Here is a 17,409-nt window from a genome sequence, read left to right as displayed (position 1 = left end):
AGACAGCGGCTCTTGTTGAGGAAACATAGCCGGAGGCTGAAAGAATTTGCTTCGAAGGATGATTTACATAAATAACCGACTGCAAGTCAGCTCGGGACCGACACGTACCTGCACGCCTTACTGCGCGCCTGCACGCATCAATCACAGGCTGCGGCTCCCGGGCGCCCAGTTCGTCGCGCTCATCGAGCCGCCTACGGACGCAGTGATGGCTCAGATCCGGTCCGAGCCGGGGATGTGCGCGCCCTGGACCGGCGGCCCAGCCATGTGGGAATACATGCCCATCGGCGATCTGCCCGCAGCGCTCTTTGTCCAGCGCCTCATTATTTCGCTAGAGGAACTGAAGGGGAGGAGAAGAAGGCGAAGAAGCGGCGAGGGGGGCGGGCAACAGACTGCCAGCAGCTGTTGCTGGTTTCACAATGGGGCGGCCCCTGTTGGCCAGGGGCAGAGAGGCAGCTCAGAGCGAAAGGCGACTCGCCGTCGGACGCTACGTTGTATCCCTGATCCGGATGGTGGGATCGCCTCGTACTCGGACAGGGCGCCTGCCTCCCTCTTCCTTCGGCTGATGCTGTAGTAAGTAGCCTTTGTTTGGAGAAGATGATCGCTACTTAGTCTGGGTTGGAGAGAAAAGTGAGCGGAGGAACTTTCCCGTGTTAAAGTTTCTTAAAAAACTTTCCGGGGTCGGGGCGGCTTCGGGGTCCGGGTCCGCGCTCAGCCGCGCCTTGTGACGCCGTCTGAAGCCGCTCTATTTATGGTGTCTGATGTTTTATAAAACATCCAGCACTGCTGGTGGTGTTTAAAACGCCTCTAACGGTAGTTACGAAATCCTTGGGTGCCTGAGATATTACAGTGACATATGTCGTTATTTACAACGAAAAACAAAATAGATGTTTACGTTTTTAGTACCGGCTGCAAAAAAAGCCCACTATTTGTATATATCGGCATGAATTTCTGCCGGGATAAAGTCATGAGATAGAGAGGAGAGGAACTGACTGAATGATTTTGAGCAGCAGGGGGGTTCAGCTGCTATTTCTCACGTTTGCTGCCAACTTCGGTAAATTAAAGTGCGACTCACTTGATTCCAGGCGCCTTACACTCTTCTGTGTCAAAAATAACATTTGTCTTTAAAAGCAACCAAAACAGTGGGGTCTTAAGCAGTGAAGTACTAAAAAGAAATTCTGTCTTTTTGTAAAATCTTTGTGGTATCTTTGCCCTTACAGGTCTCCTCAGAAACCTGTCTGCTACGTGGTGGGCATCCTGGACGTCCACCACGGGCCGGAGGAGCAGGGCCCAGCTGTAGAAGATGTCCATAAGTTATCCAAAATGTCTGGTGCTGTGCCTTGGCCTTGTGATGGTGCTGCTGATTCTCTACCTGCTGTTCGTCATCCCCCGTTTACGGCCTGTACAGCCTTACCCCAGCAGGTGGGTTTGCCACTGCTCGAACCCTCAGCGTGTCACGTGGTTTAGTGTTTTGTCTGAGAGAAAGAGGTAGTCGCTCGTCCAGTTGGCGTACAGCTCGTACTTGCAAGAAATACTTTGTGATCTCAGTGGTTTTCATGATTGAAATTGTTATGGTCTACATTCAGTGTTTTACAGATTTTACGGGAGAACATCAAACTCTTGAGGTTGATTTCTAATTATTTTTTCTTACAAGACCCTGTGAGACTTAACTGGTCGATAGTTTTACCTTTTTGACTAATTTTGTTGTTGGATATTTTATCGTAGCACCTTGGTTTGCACCCCCCCTTATCCCGCCCGTGCTTCAGATGTTAGCCCGTCTGCTAAGTCTCCATGAACCCCATGAAAACGGAATCCTCCGCGGTTACTCTCACTTCCTGCCTTAGGGTTCTCTCTGCAGAGGAGTCAAACCAGCGATTATTTTTTTGTCTCACTTTTTCTCATTTAGTTCTCAGCCATTTTATCCTTGTTTTCCACTCTCATCATCCTGTTCTGATATTCATGCCTTCAGACTGAGCCTGTCCAGCGTAGCAGGAGGCTTGAAACATGCAGTTTGTGGGGAAAAAAATGTACTCTGGGTAATAACCAGTTGTTTTCAATGGAACCAGCAGAATCAGAAATTACCTCCAACCCTCTATAACTGTCCCATCTAAGTATGTAGCTTTTTCATTACCTAGCCCATGCACTTTTAGTTTGTTGATTTATCTTTTAAAAAGTAATTTGTTTTGAAATATATTTGTGGAATGTGGTTGTCAATTATGGGGTAACTGTTTTGCTGGTATTTTTGACAGCAATTCAGCAAGTACAATTGTCACTTGCAGAAAGCCTCTTATTTCAGTGCCAAGAATGTGCCGATGAGATTCTGTGGATGCCAGAGTGTCTGGATCATGCCAGAGTGTCTGGATCATGCCAGAGTGTCTGGATCATGCCAGAGTGTCTGGATCATGCCAGAGTGTCTGGATCATGCCAGAGTGTCAGGATGCTTCAGAATTCAGTGTTATTCATGTAGTGTATATTCACAACATTACATCGTCTCAAAGCGCTTTGCATTCCTGCCCAATTCCTGCTCAAAGCCCCCAGTGAGCAAGCCAGTGGCGACAGTGGCAAGGAAAAACTCCCCAGCAGGAAGAAACCTTGGGAGGAACCAGACCCAATGGGGGAGCCCATCCTCCAGGGGGCAGCAGAAGAAGTTCAGAATAGCAGAGTCCCAGTTTCTAAAGTAAAACTGTTTATTGTCCAGATATAAATGTGGAAGGCCCAGCTGAGGTCAGGACAGGCAGGGGGGGGACGACTGTGGAACCTTGTTGGTTTTAATCACTCCTTTATTGCTCTGGTCTTGTGCTTAGAATCATCCTTCAGCTGAAAGGTGAACTTTTCCCCAGGCTTTCAATTTTTTCCAGACTGAATTTGCAATAAATTACTGACAGGAAGAAGATGTTGCTGTGTATGATTTGTAATTCATTTTAAGGAAAGTGTATGAACGTACAGTGGTACCTCAGTTCTCAAACTCACTAGAACTCAAATTTCTTGAAAGTCGAACAAACCAGTTTGACCTAGAACTCGATCTGAATATCAGAAATTGAACTGTGAACGCTGACCTAATATAAATTGTACGCGCCAGGAAATGAGTCATACTACAATGCAATTCTTACTTGAATGCCTTCTTCACAGACAGGACGATTAACCAAATAAAGCAGCGCAACATTACAGTAACTAACAATAAATAAACCACTAACTTACGTGTACAATTACGTGTCAGGATCAGAATGCGTTGATTTAAACCAGCGCTGTAAGCAAGTCGAACGCACCCAATGACCGGACTGGGGAAACAAACTGAACAATGACAACAACCAGAAACAGCTGATCACATGGGGATCCCACACGAGGTTAACAAGGGGGCGTCGCACACGGAAGGAGCGGACGATCGGGGCAGGACAGGGGTAATGTTGGGATAAGATCTTTATCGTTTTGGAAGCCATTAAGAAAAAAATGCTCTTCTTGTTTTATCCTGTTCATTTTGTGTTTAAATGCTAAAAAAAAAACATATTTAGGTGTAATTTTGGGGAGCCGGGAACCAATTAATTGGTTTTCCATTATTTCTTATGGGAAAAATTCGATCAGAACTCGAACTTTTTAGGATTCAATCCGGAGTCCGGAACGGATTAAGTTTGAGAACCGAGGTACCACTGTATATGAATTTATTATGGAATCTGTATCATGGAAAGCTGAGCCAAAGTTGTACAAAGCGGCGGTTTTCTGCTTAAACAGTCAAAAAGGATGAAACCTTTTTGAGTGCAAATGTCGAAAGGTACAGAGGGGAATCCCCCCACAGAAGGGAATCCCCCACGAGGACAAGATGGAGCAGTAGATGTGACCCAGGATGGAGAGGAGAATGGGGAAACGTCGGTCTTCTCTTCTGTTTCAATGACACCGAGCCTCAAAAAGGAATTAGTTGTAGCTCTGATAGTATTTTGGCTAATGGGCGTAAGTCAGCCATCCTGGTGGTTTTGGTGCTCAGTCAGTCGGCGCTGGGTAATGTCGGCCTGTCGATGGGCTAAGTACCATCATCTCGCTTTTAGGGTTACTGGGCTGCGTTCCCTGAATCTGAGACCATGCCATTTGGTGTGTCTGCTTTTAGAAGCAGATCGGTTGTATTTAGCTCATTTTGAGGTACACCCAGGAATGGGTCTATAGTCATCTAGCTTCCAAATGCTTATGCGGCACTTTTTTGTTGGGGCGGGGCGTGGATCCGGTCCCAGTCCCGGTATCAGGCACAAGACAGGGACACGCCTTGGATGGGATGTATGTTTGCCAGGCGTTTGGTTATCTATGTTTGCATGCATTACTTGTCGCTGGAAGTTTCTGTGCAAACTACTCTAATTGCTGTAGGGTTATGCAGTGGGTGGATGGACATTAACCCCCCGCCTTCACAGATTCTAACCCCCTTTTTGTCCCTGTGGTCAGGCAGCCAAGTGGGACCCCTAATACCCCAAAGACCTCCAAGCCTGGCCAGACGACAGAGCCCACGTACATCGGCGATAAGTATGCTGTAGACTATGTGCCTTTTCAGACGGTGAGTGCCCACTGCCGTCGCATGCGGTTGAGGGTCCGTAGCAATGCATTTTGTGATAATGCTGCATTATGTAATGACTCAACAAAATGTAAGAAATTCTCAACACATAATGCGATATTACATAGTGCATTGTTACACACTGTGTAACAATACACTATGTATTAACTTGACAAAATGTCACAAATTTATAGATTACATTATAATTTTATATTGCCACATTACCCTATTATCATCATTTCATCGTTATTCTGTCAAGTTATTACGTAATGCGCATTATTACATAATGTGTTGTTACAGGGAGGCGATTATTAAATTATGGATTTCATGTGAATCCTAAAAAGCTCAATTTGAATCAGAGGGTCTTTTAAATACAGTGGAATTCTTGTATGTCTTACATTTCGGCAATCCAGTTCTCAGCCATATTTTTCGGTAAAAAAATGTCTCGGTTGCCAAACATATCTTTGCTTCTTCACCAACCAACCCTTTCGTGCTAAAGCAACCTGTCTGACGAAGCGTGCATCTTCTTGTGCTTAAGCAACAGAGAGAATACGTGCTTATGAGCAAGTCCACGCCTAGGGAACATGTCTGCCAAACTGTGCTGTGAATATTCTCATGTTTTTTTTTGCTTTTGTTGCTTATTTTGTTTTTAAATGAGCCACCGTAGTTCCTAAGATGGTTAGTGATCGCAGCAAACCAAAAAGGAAATTTGTGAGAACCACAATAGAGCTTAAAAAGGAAATAATTGTATGTCATTAGCTCTGTACAGTACCAGTAAAGTGCAGGTAAATTTTCATTTATTTCATGTATTTATGGGCTTTAAAGTTTTTGTTTATGGTTTTAGCATTATGTTTGTATTAATCCAGGTTTAAATAGGCAGTCATTTGGGGGTCCAGGATGGATTAATCCAATTTACATTATTTATATGGGAAAAATGTATTCAGTTTTCTTCCAAATCAGTTCTCAAAGAGCTTTCTGGAACGGATTAAGTTCAAGAACCAAGGATCCACTGTAAATATAATTAGTTGAAAAGTTTCTCTTGTGTTGTGGGCTTGGCCAGTGAGCTTACTTAACAAAACTCACTATTGGACAGGGGGTGACACTATTTTAACAGCTGGCTCTTGAGCCACAAGTATGTTTTCCTGCGAGTATGACTTACCTAAGAATCATGTTAAATGAGTCATATGACTCAATGGCTAAATGTGTTACCGAGTGACCAAGGTGCAGTTGAGCGGGTGGACGCACGTTACGTTAAAAAGATCAATGATTAAATCAAAGAAGGGCCGTACCCTTCTGGCACCATACAGCTATGAAGTACTTTTCAGAATGACTGATATTTGACACTTTCACATCCATGCCAGGCCTTTGTGGTAATGCAGCTATGATATAATAATATTAGATACTTCATTGATCCCTGTGGGGGAATTCTCTGTTTGCCTCCCCCATCTTGCTCTGTAGGGGAGAGCAAGCTGGCAGTGAAGGGCAGCCCCCTGCTGCAGTGCCCAGGGAGCTGGCAGTGAAGGGCAGCCCCCTGCTGCAGTGCCCAGGGAGCTGGCAGTGAAGGGCAGCCCCCTGCTGCAGTGCTCAGGGAGCTGGCAGTGAAGGGCAGCCCCCTGCTGCAGCGCCCAGGGAGCTGGGGGTTAACTTTTCGGAATTCGCCCTCTAGTGGTTCGGACGCATACGTCCCGAGTTTTCAATAACAAAGAAAAATGACGTTCAATAAAAGAAACAAATGTATAAAATCAACCAAAAACGGCTTGTTACAGTACAAGAAACCTTTATTATAATATATGTACAAAGTTAAAACAAAATGACCATGGCAACCATCTTTAAATGGGTCGAGTGTCCGGAAGTGAAATATAAGTGTTAATAAAATGAAAACTAAGCATTTCAAACTATTTCCTTCACGACCAACAATTCATAAACCGTCACAGTATTAAGACAAAACACCCATTTTTCCATAAATATGACTCTCATGCTCTCAAATAGCTTGCTCACTCTTCGCAGAAAAATGTCTGTCGGCATTGTTTACATTCGCGCTATGTTTTTCATCTTCGGAATTTTATAAGAAAACCATTGAAGAAAATGACAAAGTTACCCTCGTTTGAAAGCTTGATCTCTTATGTACATAATTCAATTACTGTCATTTTTCATTGTCAAGTATTTTTTTAGATTCATGCTCTGATTCCCTGCTAGCATGCCATTTTTTACACACTGAACCTTTGGCCATGGTTATTATGTTTCACCATAATAAACTTTTTGTATGAACATCAACTTACAGTGTCATCTGCTTCATCCAATAGAGGTGCGTCTAAGGTTTGCAAAATGGTATGGGATGTGCTGATTGGGCATTGTTTTTCGCGCTGGGGACATAAATGCGCAAATTATTCTCTGCTGGTGCAGTTTTTGTGGGAGTGTCTCGAGTACGCAGAGTATGCAACCCTCCACATGTAAGTACATTTATTTACAGTTTACTCTTTTATTCTATAGATTTTTATAATTCCATGATTCAGCAAATTATAATTAACATCTGCTTTGGTAACAATTGTATTGTGGTACATAGGGAAAAGTTCTGCATCGCCTTTGTCAAGCTTTGCGTGTGCAAAGTAATGCGCAGCGCTTTTGGCTTTTACTTGGACAAAGTTATGCGGGGCTTTGTTTGGGCAAAGTTATGTACGGTACTTGTCGGCTTTGTTTGGGCAAAGTTATGTACGGTACTTGTCGGCTTTGTTTGGGCAAAGTTATGTACGGTACTTGTCAGCTTTGTTTGGGCAAAGTTATGTACGGTACTTGTCGGCTTTGTTTGGGCAAAGTTATGTACGGTACTTGTCGGCTTTATTTGGGCAAAGTTATGTACGGTACTTGTCGGCTTTGTTTGGGCAAAGTTATGTACGGTACTTGTCGGCTTTGTTTGGGCAAAGTTATGTACGGTACTTGTCGGCTTTGTTTGGGCAAAGTTATGTACGGTACTTGTCGGCTTTGTTTGGGCAAAGTTATGTACGGTACTTGTCGGCTTTGTTTGGGCAAAGTTATGTACGGTACTTGTCGGCTTTGTTTGGGCAAAGTTATGTACGGTACTTGTCGGCTTTGTTTGGGCAAAGTTATGTACGGTACTTGTCGGCTTTGTTTGGGCAAAGTTATGTACGGTCCTTGTCGGGTTTTTTTGGGCAAAGTTATGCGGGGCATTTGTCGGGCTTTGCTTGGGCTAAGTTATGCCGGGCACTTGTCGCGCTTTGTTTGGGCAAAGTTATGCAAGGCACTTGTCGCGCTTTGTTTGGGCAAAGTTATGTGGAGTTAGGGTTAGGGTTAGAAACAAAATGTTTCTTATGACCAGTAAGTGGTAGTGAATTTAGAAAGAAAGACGCTATCCCAAAAAATACTGCTAGTTACACTGTGGCCAGTTTGGATAGGTTTTGGATAGGTTTTGGATATATTTGGCACAAGTCCTGTGAATAAAATATAAATTTTCCTCTAAATGTGTGGTGATGTTATGTGACAAAATGTTTCTTATGACCCATAAGTGGTAATGCATTTAGAAAGAAAGACGCTATCCCAAAACACACTGCTAGTTAAACTGTGGCCATTTTAGATTGGTTTCCGATAGGTTTTGGATATGAAAGGCTCCCAGTCGCACCATTTGTTCTTTCCTCTGTAAAACCTGCTCGGCTACATCAAATGACATGAAATTGGGCACACATGTAGAAAACAAGTTAGGGAACCACATTTTTAAAATGGGACCTATTCCATCATGTACTTCTTTAAAATATTTACAAAAAGACACAAAGGCAGGTTTTTGTATTTTTCCAGCTGTTTTTGTTATATTTGCATGTCCATAAATTATACACAGTTATTCATTTTGGTTATTGAGCTTCCAACAATTGATTGTAAAGGGGTCAACTTTGATTTTAGGTATCAGGCATGTGTCTGTGACTTTTACATCTGAAGTTACAAGGTAATTATTCCAAAGAGGGAAGGAATGCCCCCCCCTGCAATGGGCCCCCTGCAAAGGGGCTCCTGGTGCACTCCATAGAGATAAGGACCTTTGCTCAAGGGCCTGCAGATGTGCCAAAGCCAGGCTTGAATTGAGGACCTTCTGACCACAGGCACAGAGCCACATGCTGCATTCCATTTGCCCTCGGAACTCGGATTCCGAGTTTCGAAGCCGGAAGTGACGACATGCGCGCTCCCGTTCCTCGGAGATCCGAGAAATATCTTGGAGCAGCACAGAGGATCCCGAGTTCAGAGTCCAAGATGGCTGCGCCCTTTATCAACAGAAGGGAAAGTTGTAGTTTTATCCTGTTTAAGCACTACTTGTCATTTGTGGCTCGTTAAATCGGTCGCACACACTATACCGTCCAACTTATCTGTGGATGTGTTGCTACGGAGTTTTATACGTGAAGCACCGCGATTAATGTGTTATCAAGTGATATTGCTAACAATGGCAATTAACCGGGCTAGACTTGGATTTTATGATTAGTCGGATTATTTGTCGGATTTAAGGTAGTTCGGGCTAATTGTAAGTGAAGGAAGATAAAGGCCATTTAAACTGAGGTACCTTAAATCCGACAAGTTGTCCGGCTAAGCAAAAAATCTTGCTTTTTCATATGGGTCCATGGTATTGCTACTTCTGTGGCAAATGGAACGTATCCGACTCGGTTTTCCCGACTCGGTTTTTTAACGGATGTGACGTAATATCGGAATCCGAAAGTCGGATCCCGAGGCAAATGGAATGCAGCTTTAGCCTACTGAGCCACACACTGCCCCTTATGGTATATATGTGTGCTGAGTTGCATGTTGAACTGTAGACCGTCATGTTAAGGCTGTGCAGTACTCCAGTGTGACCTCCGCTTCGGTCATACATCAGCCACAGCGACCACTTTCATTTCAGCGCAGAGCGACAGACTACAAATGGAAACTGTTTTGCTATAAATTTATATCTGAACAGATAATTAAGAGATCAACAGATTATTAAGTGTGTCTTCCAAAGAGTACTGCAGGACATGATAATCTCCTTAGATTTCATTACAACGCCGAAAAACTTTTCATCGTACCTCATATATGAAATGCCCATCCATACTTCCTTACCTGCTTATCCCATTCAGGGTCGCATGGGGTCTGGTGCTTATTCAAGGCAGGGAGAAACCCAGTAGGGGACACCAACATATGAAATGTGGGACATGTAGATGTTTCTGAATGGCAGCACCTTCATGGTCCTTATCTTGCTCACTTGATGGACATCTTGAGAAGACCTGGGATTATCTGGACAAAGGGTTCTGCTGGACTCGTTTGATCAGTCTGTCATCTCCTTAACATTGCTTAGGACAAATGCCTAAGTAAATAATCTACATTTTTTCTAACACAATTATCTTATGAACAGAAGACATTTCTTTATATGCCTTTATATACATTATCGTAATCTAACAGGCAGAACAAGAAAGTAAACAATAGAGGACTTGGCTGCTATTTGCAGTCGCCTTTGAATGGAAATGGCATAGCTTTGGGTGCTAGGTATTCGCAGCACAGTTCTTTTGGACTGACTTTCCAGATTTCCCTTAATGATGGGTTAAACACGAATTCTCCCAGGGTACAACATGTGCTGTCGCTCTCCAGCCAGGCCACCTGCCCTCGGCGCTTCATCAATGACCCTCATATATCTCTTAGTTAGTGGCCCCGGTGCTAATCTTGAGCTTCCAGCTTGGGTTTTGCTTCTTCTCTTTTTCCCACCAAATGGCACCGTGTGACTGAATGAGGACCATATGTCTTTTGTTTTGTCCTGGGCGTCGGCACGTTGTCCAATGTCAACACCACAGCTGAAAAGATTGTGTTTTTAGCAACTTAAAATAAAAGCAGCAGGACTGATCCACGAGTTATGGCAGAGGAATGGGCAAGAATCATTTCAGAATCATTGACTTGACTGCTCAATATTTTGAGATGACCATGGGTAAAAATTAGCAGGCTCTGACCTTCTCCATGTGACTCCGTGACGCGTTCTAGCTCAGAGTTATTGATCCTGAGCTCTTGAGTGACGCTCCATTTGTTGTGTGAATAGCGAAGAACGCCTGCCAGCGTAATAGAAGAGGCAACAAAGTCCTAGGAGATGACACTGGATTGTCGGTATGAACCTTTGATCAGAGGAAGAGGCACGCGAGACATTTGATGGTTTGAGTGAACTCTGAGTCACGCCTGTGTGGTTCAGAACAATTGGTGGTTTATTTTCTTTGGCAATTACTGGAGCAGGTTATCTCTGACACACAGTTCACGCACAGGAATGACATGCATTTGTGTCATCTCTGGTGGTGTCACTGTAGAAAAATCTAGAATCTTCTCAATTGACTGAACCCTGAAGACCTATGTCTGCGTTTCTCGGGATGCCTGATTTCTGTGTGAACAGTTGTAATGAGTTATGGTCCGACCTCTAAAGACATGCCATTGTTCCGACCAAGTGAGACAAGGACAACAATGAATACCGGTTGGGGGTTCTATGAGGTCATGTGATCCCAACATGTCTGTCTTGACCTTGTTTGTCAACCCTAAGCATTGGGTAGTGTAAAATGGTAGACCATATACAGAATCTTATGTCCCCACCCCCCAGAAGTGCCAGGATGGCATCCGGCAGAAGGTGAAGCTCACAAACTTTAGTAAGACGTTCCTGGACCGGATTCCGGTTCTCCAGTGGCACAAACATGCCACACCACAGGAGTATGAGCGGCTCCGCCGGTACCCTGGGGCTCATGGCTGGGGAAGCGTTGACTACAACAGTAAGTGCCACTGGTTTCAACGATGCCCGTCACCATGGCAACCACGAGCTACCTGTTATCACATTGTTTCAGTGTTGACAACAGCTTAACTTTAAAAAATTATCTTAACTTTTTTTGCTCTGACATACAAGGAGGGAACAGATACTGACTCTGGCAGTCAAGGAGTAAACCCCCAAAACAAAAACAAACAAACAAAAAAACAAATGAAGAAACCATCCCTCCCTTCCTTGCAGCTGTCTCGGAGACGTTATCCATCCTCAACATATCGGCCAGCCGCCTCATGTTCGATGACTGGGAGACCCGGGCCAACGGCTCCTCCTGTATCCGCTGTGCCGTGGTGGGGAATGGTGGGATCCTGCAGGGATCCAAGATGGGTCGCGAGATCGACCAGCATGACTACGTCTTACGGTGGGTGCAAGATCAGCTTCCTTGCTGCGCTGGTTGTCAGCCGCTTTCCAGTCCGTCAGCTGTTGGCACTGGTTCTCCATTTCAGGCATCAATTCATTAACTGGTTTTTGTGGTATTGATGCAGGGCTCAGCCCTGTGGTCTCAGATGGGGGTGGATACATTTTTGAGGGAGCCTGATCAGCCAGTCACTGGAGCAGTTTAGATTATGAATCTTGATCAAAAGCCCGAAAGTGAAATACTTGAATTCTTGTTCACCCTTGTCTCCAGAGGACTTTTAATTGCTTTGAGGTCTATTCTCCCAGCAAGCAAAAGTTACCCACTTTTGAGTTAAGCGCATTCTCCATTCCTCAGTGCGAAAACACCCACTGCACTTAACCTGCAAACGAAAACGAGGCTGCGCAAGAAGTATAATTAATTTATCATGCAAGGAAAGAGGGTTAAGCCCTCTGATTCTGCCAACAATGAAAACATGGAACATGAATTTTTTCATTTACATTGTGATTATACTTTTTTTTTTTGGCTCTTTTACTTGCGAAGGGTAAGACTGAGTTGAACATATTCTGACATTCCTTTTACCCCGAGTTCCATCCATGAGTTGTTATCTGAGTGCTGTATGGTCCAGGACACTGTAACTGCTTTGCTAAATAGTCAGGAGCTTCTAATCCTCCTCGAGATGTTTTGTTTGTAGTGTTGATAATTTGATTCTGGCTTTCATGTTTCTCCAGTGAAGTTTGCTGAGTCCGGAGACTTAAATCATTTATCTGTGCATGTTGTTGGGGGCTGAAAAAAGACAATTAACTAGAAGATTGAACCACCATTTCAAATCATCTTTTATTTTATTTTATTTATTAACGGAGTGTAGTTACAGCTTGGAGGAGATATTAGTACTCAAATATTTAATGCTTCTTGTTTGAAATGAGAGGAATTCACTTTATTTTGAGTCATAGGCACCTTCAGACAGGAAGTATTGCTGACTTAGACCAGTTTATTATATAATTAGAAATTCTTGAGAAATTATCAGTGTATGTAAGTTCCTTCTAATGGTGTATGAGGATTCTGTGAATAGTCTGCACAAAGGTTGATTTTATGTTATGTGTTGGTAGCACGGCTTGCTATAATTTTATTAGTTTGTCATATTGTAGTGGCGAGAGGTTCCAATGGGTCACTTGTTTCAATGTCCTGCTTTAGAAATAATGTTCATAATGTTTTATTAATAAGAGAAGTTGCTCTGTCCTGCACTGCAGAACATCAGACTCTTGGTAACTGGGGATCTTAACTTGAAAATTGAAAAAGTATTGCAGAAATATGCAGTTACACCCATTGGGTGCAGTGATTTGATTATGTGATCGGCTTCTGGCTGATTTCCCTCAGTCTGAGCTGGATTCAGCTGGATTTTAAATCGATACAGCAGTACTGTAAACGCTTGGACTGTATTTCTTGATTGATTCTTTAATACACCCATCTTTATAATTAATAATATATTTTTTCCTATTTTATTGTGTGCTTTTCCAATCCTGGGAAGGTTCTATTGTTCATTAATTAATATTTGGGTGAACAGAAGCTATGACGTTGCTGCCTGTTAGGGCTGAGGCAGCCTAATGATTGGCTGTCATTTCGCCTGGCTGTCTGACTCGACACTTTTGCTGGAAGTATCTGCTCGAGGCTTAACCTTGGGCTCAGTCTTGCTGTGCGTCGTGGTGTCAGAAATGCAGTGGAGGTGTGCAGACCAGACTTAAATACACAGGAAGTCAGACAGAACCACGTGACCAGCTGAGGTGTCTGACTCAAAGAGCTCATGCCTTCCATTCTGCGTCAATGGTGGCGATAGGAGCAGAAAGTTTGTTTACATGGCGCAGGAGCACAACCACACGAAAGCTGTTTTTTTTAAGTTGGCCTGGATCATTCTTTAAATGATTTTCAGCTGCATGCCTGAAGAAATTGTTCATAAGTGTCTGGGACCTCAAAAGCAAGGGTTCGCAAACATCGCACATCCCACAAAATAACAGTGCCAGAGATGTGTGACCCCCATTCTGCCGGGGGAGGTGTGGGGGGGGGGGTCCCCCTTGGGAGACTTTCGTCATGATGCATCAGATTTTCACCGACTGGGTGGGTTTAGTTTTTCGCAATCGATCTGTTGCTGCTCCAGTCTCAATGGCATATTACACTTTTAAACCTGCTCTGCAAATCATTTTGCAATCCCCCCCCACACCCACTTTGGGGTGTTTAAAGTGTGTCTGTGTGTGTCTACCAGGACCAACGGAGCCGTGATCCAGGGCTTCGAGGAGGACGTGGGCTCGCGCACCTCCCTGTACATCTTCTCCACCAATACCTTGAGGAACTCGATGCGTGCTTATGCCAAGCAAGGCTTCCAGGGTCCGCCGCAGTCCGAGGTGGGCTCCCCCGCCCCGGGAACCTCGCAGTCAGGCCTGTGTTCACCCCTGGCATGAAATGAATGAGGAATGAACAGGGTGCGGTCAGAAGTGTGTCTGCGTGTCAGGCTGTGGGAGGACTGTGCAAAGGGCACGATTGGGGGGGGGGAGGCGGGGCAGCAGCTCAGTGTAAATCGTGAGTCTTTATTTACTGGTCCATTGGTCTCTCCTTTGACCCCTGCTCCTCCCCTGTAACTCCTGTCTCCTAGGAGACCAGGTATGTGTTCCTGCCTGACCATGACCGGGACTACCTCCTCCTGAAGGCCGCGGTGACACGCAGGCCCGTCACGCGGGGGCCGGAGCGCAGCAATGTGTGAGTGGGTGCGGGGGGGTGGTAAACGTGGATGGACTTTTATTAAAAACAACAAACTTGCAAAGCTGTTCTTTGTTGGTTCAAGTGACCAGCTGCTGGAGTTTAGGCTAGCTGTGCTAAAGTACCACTAAGGGGATCAACCAAGTGACTCCTGATTGGCCTCTCCTCAACCAAGTGACTCCTGATTGGCCTCTCCTCAACCAAGTGACTCCTGATTGGCCTCTCCTCAACCAAGTGACTCCTGATTGGTCTCTCCTCAACCAAGTGACTCCTGATTGGCCTCTCCTCAACCAAGTGACTCCTGATTAGACACTCGTCATGCCTTGTTTCCACCAATGTGGTGCTGGTGCTGGGCTTTTTACCATTCTGGACTTAGTTCTGCATGTTTCCACTCCAAAAACCTGGCTATGGGCCAGTATAAAAGGCTCCAGCTGAGCACCACAAAAAGATGGTCTCAGAACCTGGAACTGGAAATGTTCCTGACTGGAACGTCAGGAAAGTGGGACGGGCTGTCGCGTCCAAACTTTCCACATACTTGGAAAATTCAATCCGATGTCATTTTGTCTAATATCATTGGTGCTAGCTGTAAAACAACTTGCCAGCTTATTAGCGGAATAACGTAACATTGTTCCTTTTATTCTGTGAAAAACAAAAGATCAGTCTGCTGGCCTGTTTGAATAACACTGGTATGCAGTGATTTTGGTGCTAACGATGTCTGAACGGTTTTATATTAAGATTTTGGTGCTGATTAAGAATATGACTTTGGTTTTGCCAGATTGGCTCTAGTTTTGAGATATTTAATAATTCATTCATTAATTAACGCAACACGTTTGAAAAGCATTCAGAATTGCAAGAATATTTTTATTTTAGTTACAACTTGTAAGTAAACAGTCTAACATCATACAAAAAAGAAATTAAAAATATCTAACAGTGACAGGAAAAAGTTATGTATGATTTGACTAAATAATACAATATTACTTAGTTATTAATTGTTATTAATGTCAATGCTTCAAAAAAAAAAGTACTGTGGCTGTTTGAAAAAGACGACTAATGTCCTGTAATGACCCGTTAAGGAGACAAAAGTGGATACAGTGCAATGGGTCATACATTTTTTTCATTTCAGCAGTTTATAGAAACTTAAAATCCAAAACAGGCGCTTAATAAAAATGGACAAAAAATCTTACATTTTCCGTTCCATCCTTTTAAATGATGGAAACGAAAGGCACCAATTGAGAACCAGCCCAGCACCAGGACCAGCTCTGTGTTGGTGGAAACGAGGCACGAGTGACTCCTGATTGGCCTTTCCTCATCCGAGTGACTCCTGATTGGCCTTTCCTCATCCGAGTGACTCCTGATTGGCCTTTCCTCGTCTGAGTTTCTCCTGATTCGTCTGTCCTTCACTTTTCATGCCAGGCCGCCAAAATACTTTGGAGATAATGTCACAGCGACGAACTTCAAGATCTATCACCCCGACTTTATCCGGTACCTCAGAAACAGGTGAGCTCCCCTTGTCAGGGGTATAAGACCATAAAGGGTTTTCTGGGTTACTGGTGCCCACCATCTGTCCCACCATCAGATACCCACTTCTTTGGTCTGCTTGGAAAGCAAAATGTGGCCCCACACATTCATAACAGTGTCCGCTCACGTACCCCTGCTCCCCCACAGCAGATGACATCACTCTACTGGGGGGCAGAGGAGGGCGGCCTCCATTAATTTTGTTCCCCTTTTTTGATTGTACTTGAATTTTGAATGCTGCTGCAGGTTCCTGCGCTCCTCAACCATGAAAACCAAGTACATGAACATTTATCGACCGTCCACTGGTGCCGTCATGCTTCTGGCTGCGGTGCACACCTGTGACCAGGTAAGAGGGGTCAAAGGTCAGGGGGGGAATGGTCATGATGAAGGGATTGGGGGGAGGGCACAACACAGGGGACCTTCTGGTTCTGCAGTCCCTGGAAGGAGGCGTCCGATAAGCTGCCCATTTGTTAGGATGGCATGTAGCCAGTTGTGAGGTGACCCTAGGTGACACCAGTGGGACACTGCCCCCTGCAGGTGGACGCCTACGGCTTCATGACGCCAGACTATACCAAGTATTCTGACCACTACTATGACAAGGTTTACCGGCGTGTCGCCTTCTACGTCAACCACGACATGCGCATGGAGATGCAGCTGTGGCAGCAGCTAAACAAGGCAGGCCTCATCCGCCTCTACATGCGGTCCTGAGTCCTCCCCCCCCCCCCTGGTTGCCATGGCACCACATCCTGCTTCCAGAACTGTCGGGTGTTTGTCGGAAACACACAATTGTCAGTGTTCGGTGAGCGAGAGGGAACACTTTCCACTTCCTTATATTCATCCAATAAATCCGTATATTTATTTTATTTCTCAGTTTGTATTGAAGCTACTTGTGAAATGAGTCCGATTCTGTTTGCCTTTCATTCCCTGTGATTACGGAGACCGTCCTGGTCTCAGCTTATTGTGCTCTGCGAAAGTCATGGTCTGCAATTCCACCAAGTGGGCTTCCTCTGATTTATGTCTGCAAAATATTGAAGGAAATGTCTGTGATCTATCGGACCTCTGCACCAATGCCGCGACTCTCAAAGGTCCCAACAGATGTATTTATGCTGGCACATTCTATGTAAATATGATTTTTAAATTATTTTTTTAATGAATCATGTGTGAGCTTACAGAAAACACACACAAGTGCCTGTTAAATTTTCTTTTGCGATTTTCCTGTTTCTTACGGAACAGCTGATGTGAATGTACTGTGAGGGCCATGTCCGTGGCGATGGCCGCGTGCTGTGTCATGTGATCATTGGCTTCGGTTCAACAGCTAATGGTGAATCCAGTTGAGATTTTATTAACAGATTAATGCACAAAATCTAAATGCATTTCTAATTAACTGGTGTTTTGGATCCAATTGTGTTTGAGTTGTTTTTAATAAAAGTTTTTAATAAGTCCAGGACACGTTTTATTCTT

The 17,409-nt window shown here is 44.3% G+C and overlaps 1 protein-coding gene across 2 annotated transcripts; it reads left to right on the top strand.

Moving 5' to 3' along the window:
• The first annotated feature begins 248 nt into the window (after positions 1–248).
• Positions 249–17,392, top strand: st6galnac (ST6 (alpha-N-acetyl-neuraminyl-2,3-beta-galactosyl-1,3)-N-acetylgalactosaminide alpha-2,6-sialyltransferase). 2 transcript variants are annotated; one of them, XM_072711911.1, is made up of 10 exons: positions 249–570; positions 1,218–1,419; positions 4,420–4,528; positions 11,121–11,283; positions 11,517–11,691; positions 13,943–14,081; positions 14,330–14,433; positions 15,847–15,930; positions 16,195–16,294; positions 16,486–17,392. In XM_072711911.1, the coding sequence occupies exons 2-10, from the start codon at positions 1,301–1,303 to the stop codon at positions 16,654–16,656; spliced, it is 1,164 nt and encodes a 387-aa protein (XP_072568012.1). In that variant the 5' UTR covers positions 249–570; positions 1,218–1,300; the 3' UTR covers positions 16,657–17,392. The 2 variants fall into 2 exon arrangements, with proteins under 2 accessions (XP_072568012.1, XP_023672679.2); XM_023816911.2 differs by having other exon boundaries at positions 260–570; positions 11,118–11,283.
• The last annotated feature ends 17 nt before the right edge of the window (positions 17,393–17,409 follow it).

The sequence above is a fragment of the Paramormyrops kingsleyae genome, chromosome 5, assembly GCF_048594095.1.
Source record: "Paramormyrops kingsleyae isolate MSU_618 chromosome 5, PKINGS_0.4, whole genome shotgun sequence".
NCBI classification, from domain to species: Eukaryota; Metazoa; Chordata; class Actinopteri; order Osteoglossiformes; family Mormyridae; genus Paramormyrops; species Paramormyrops kingsleyae.
This window is presented reverse-complemented; position numbering and strand designations above follow the sequence as displayed.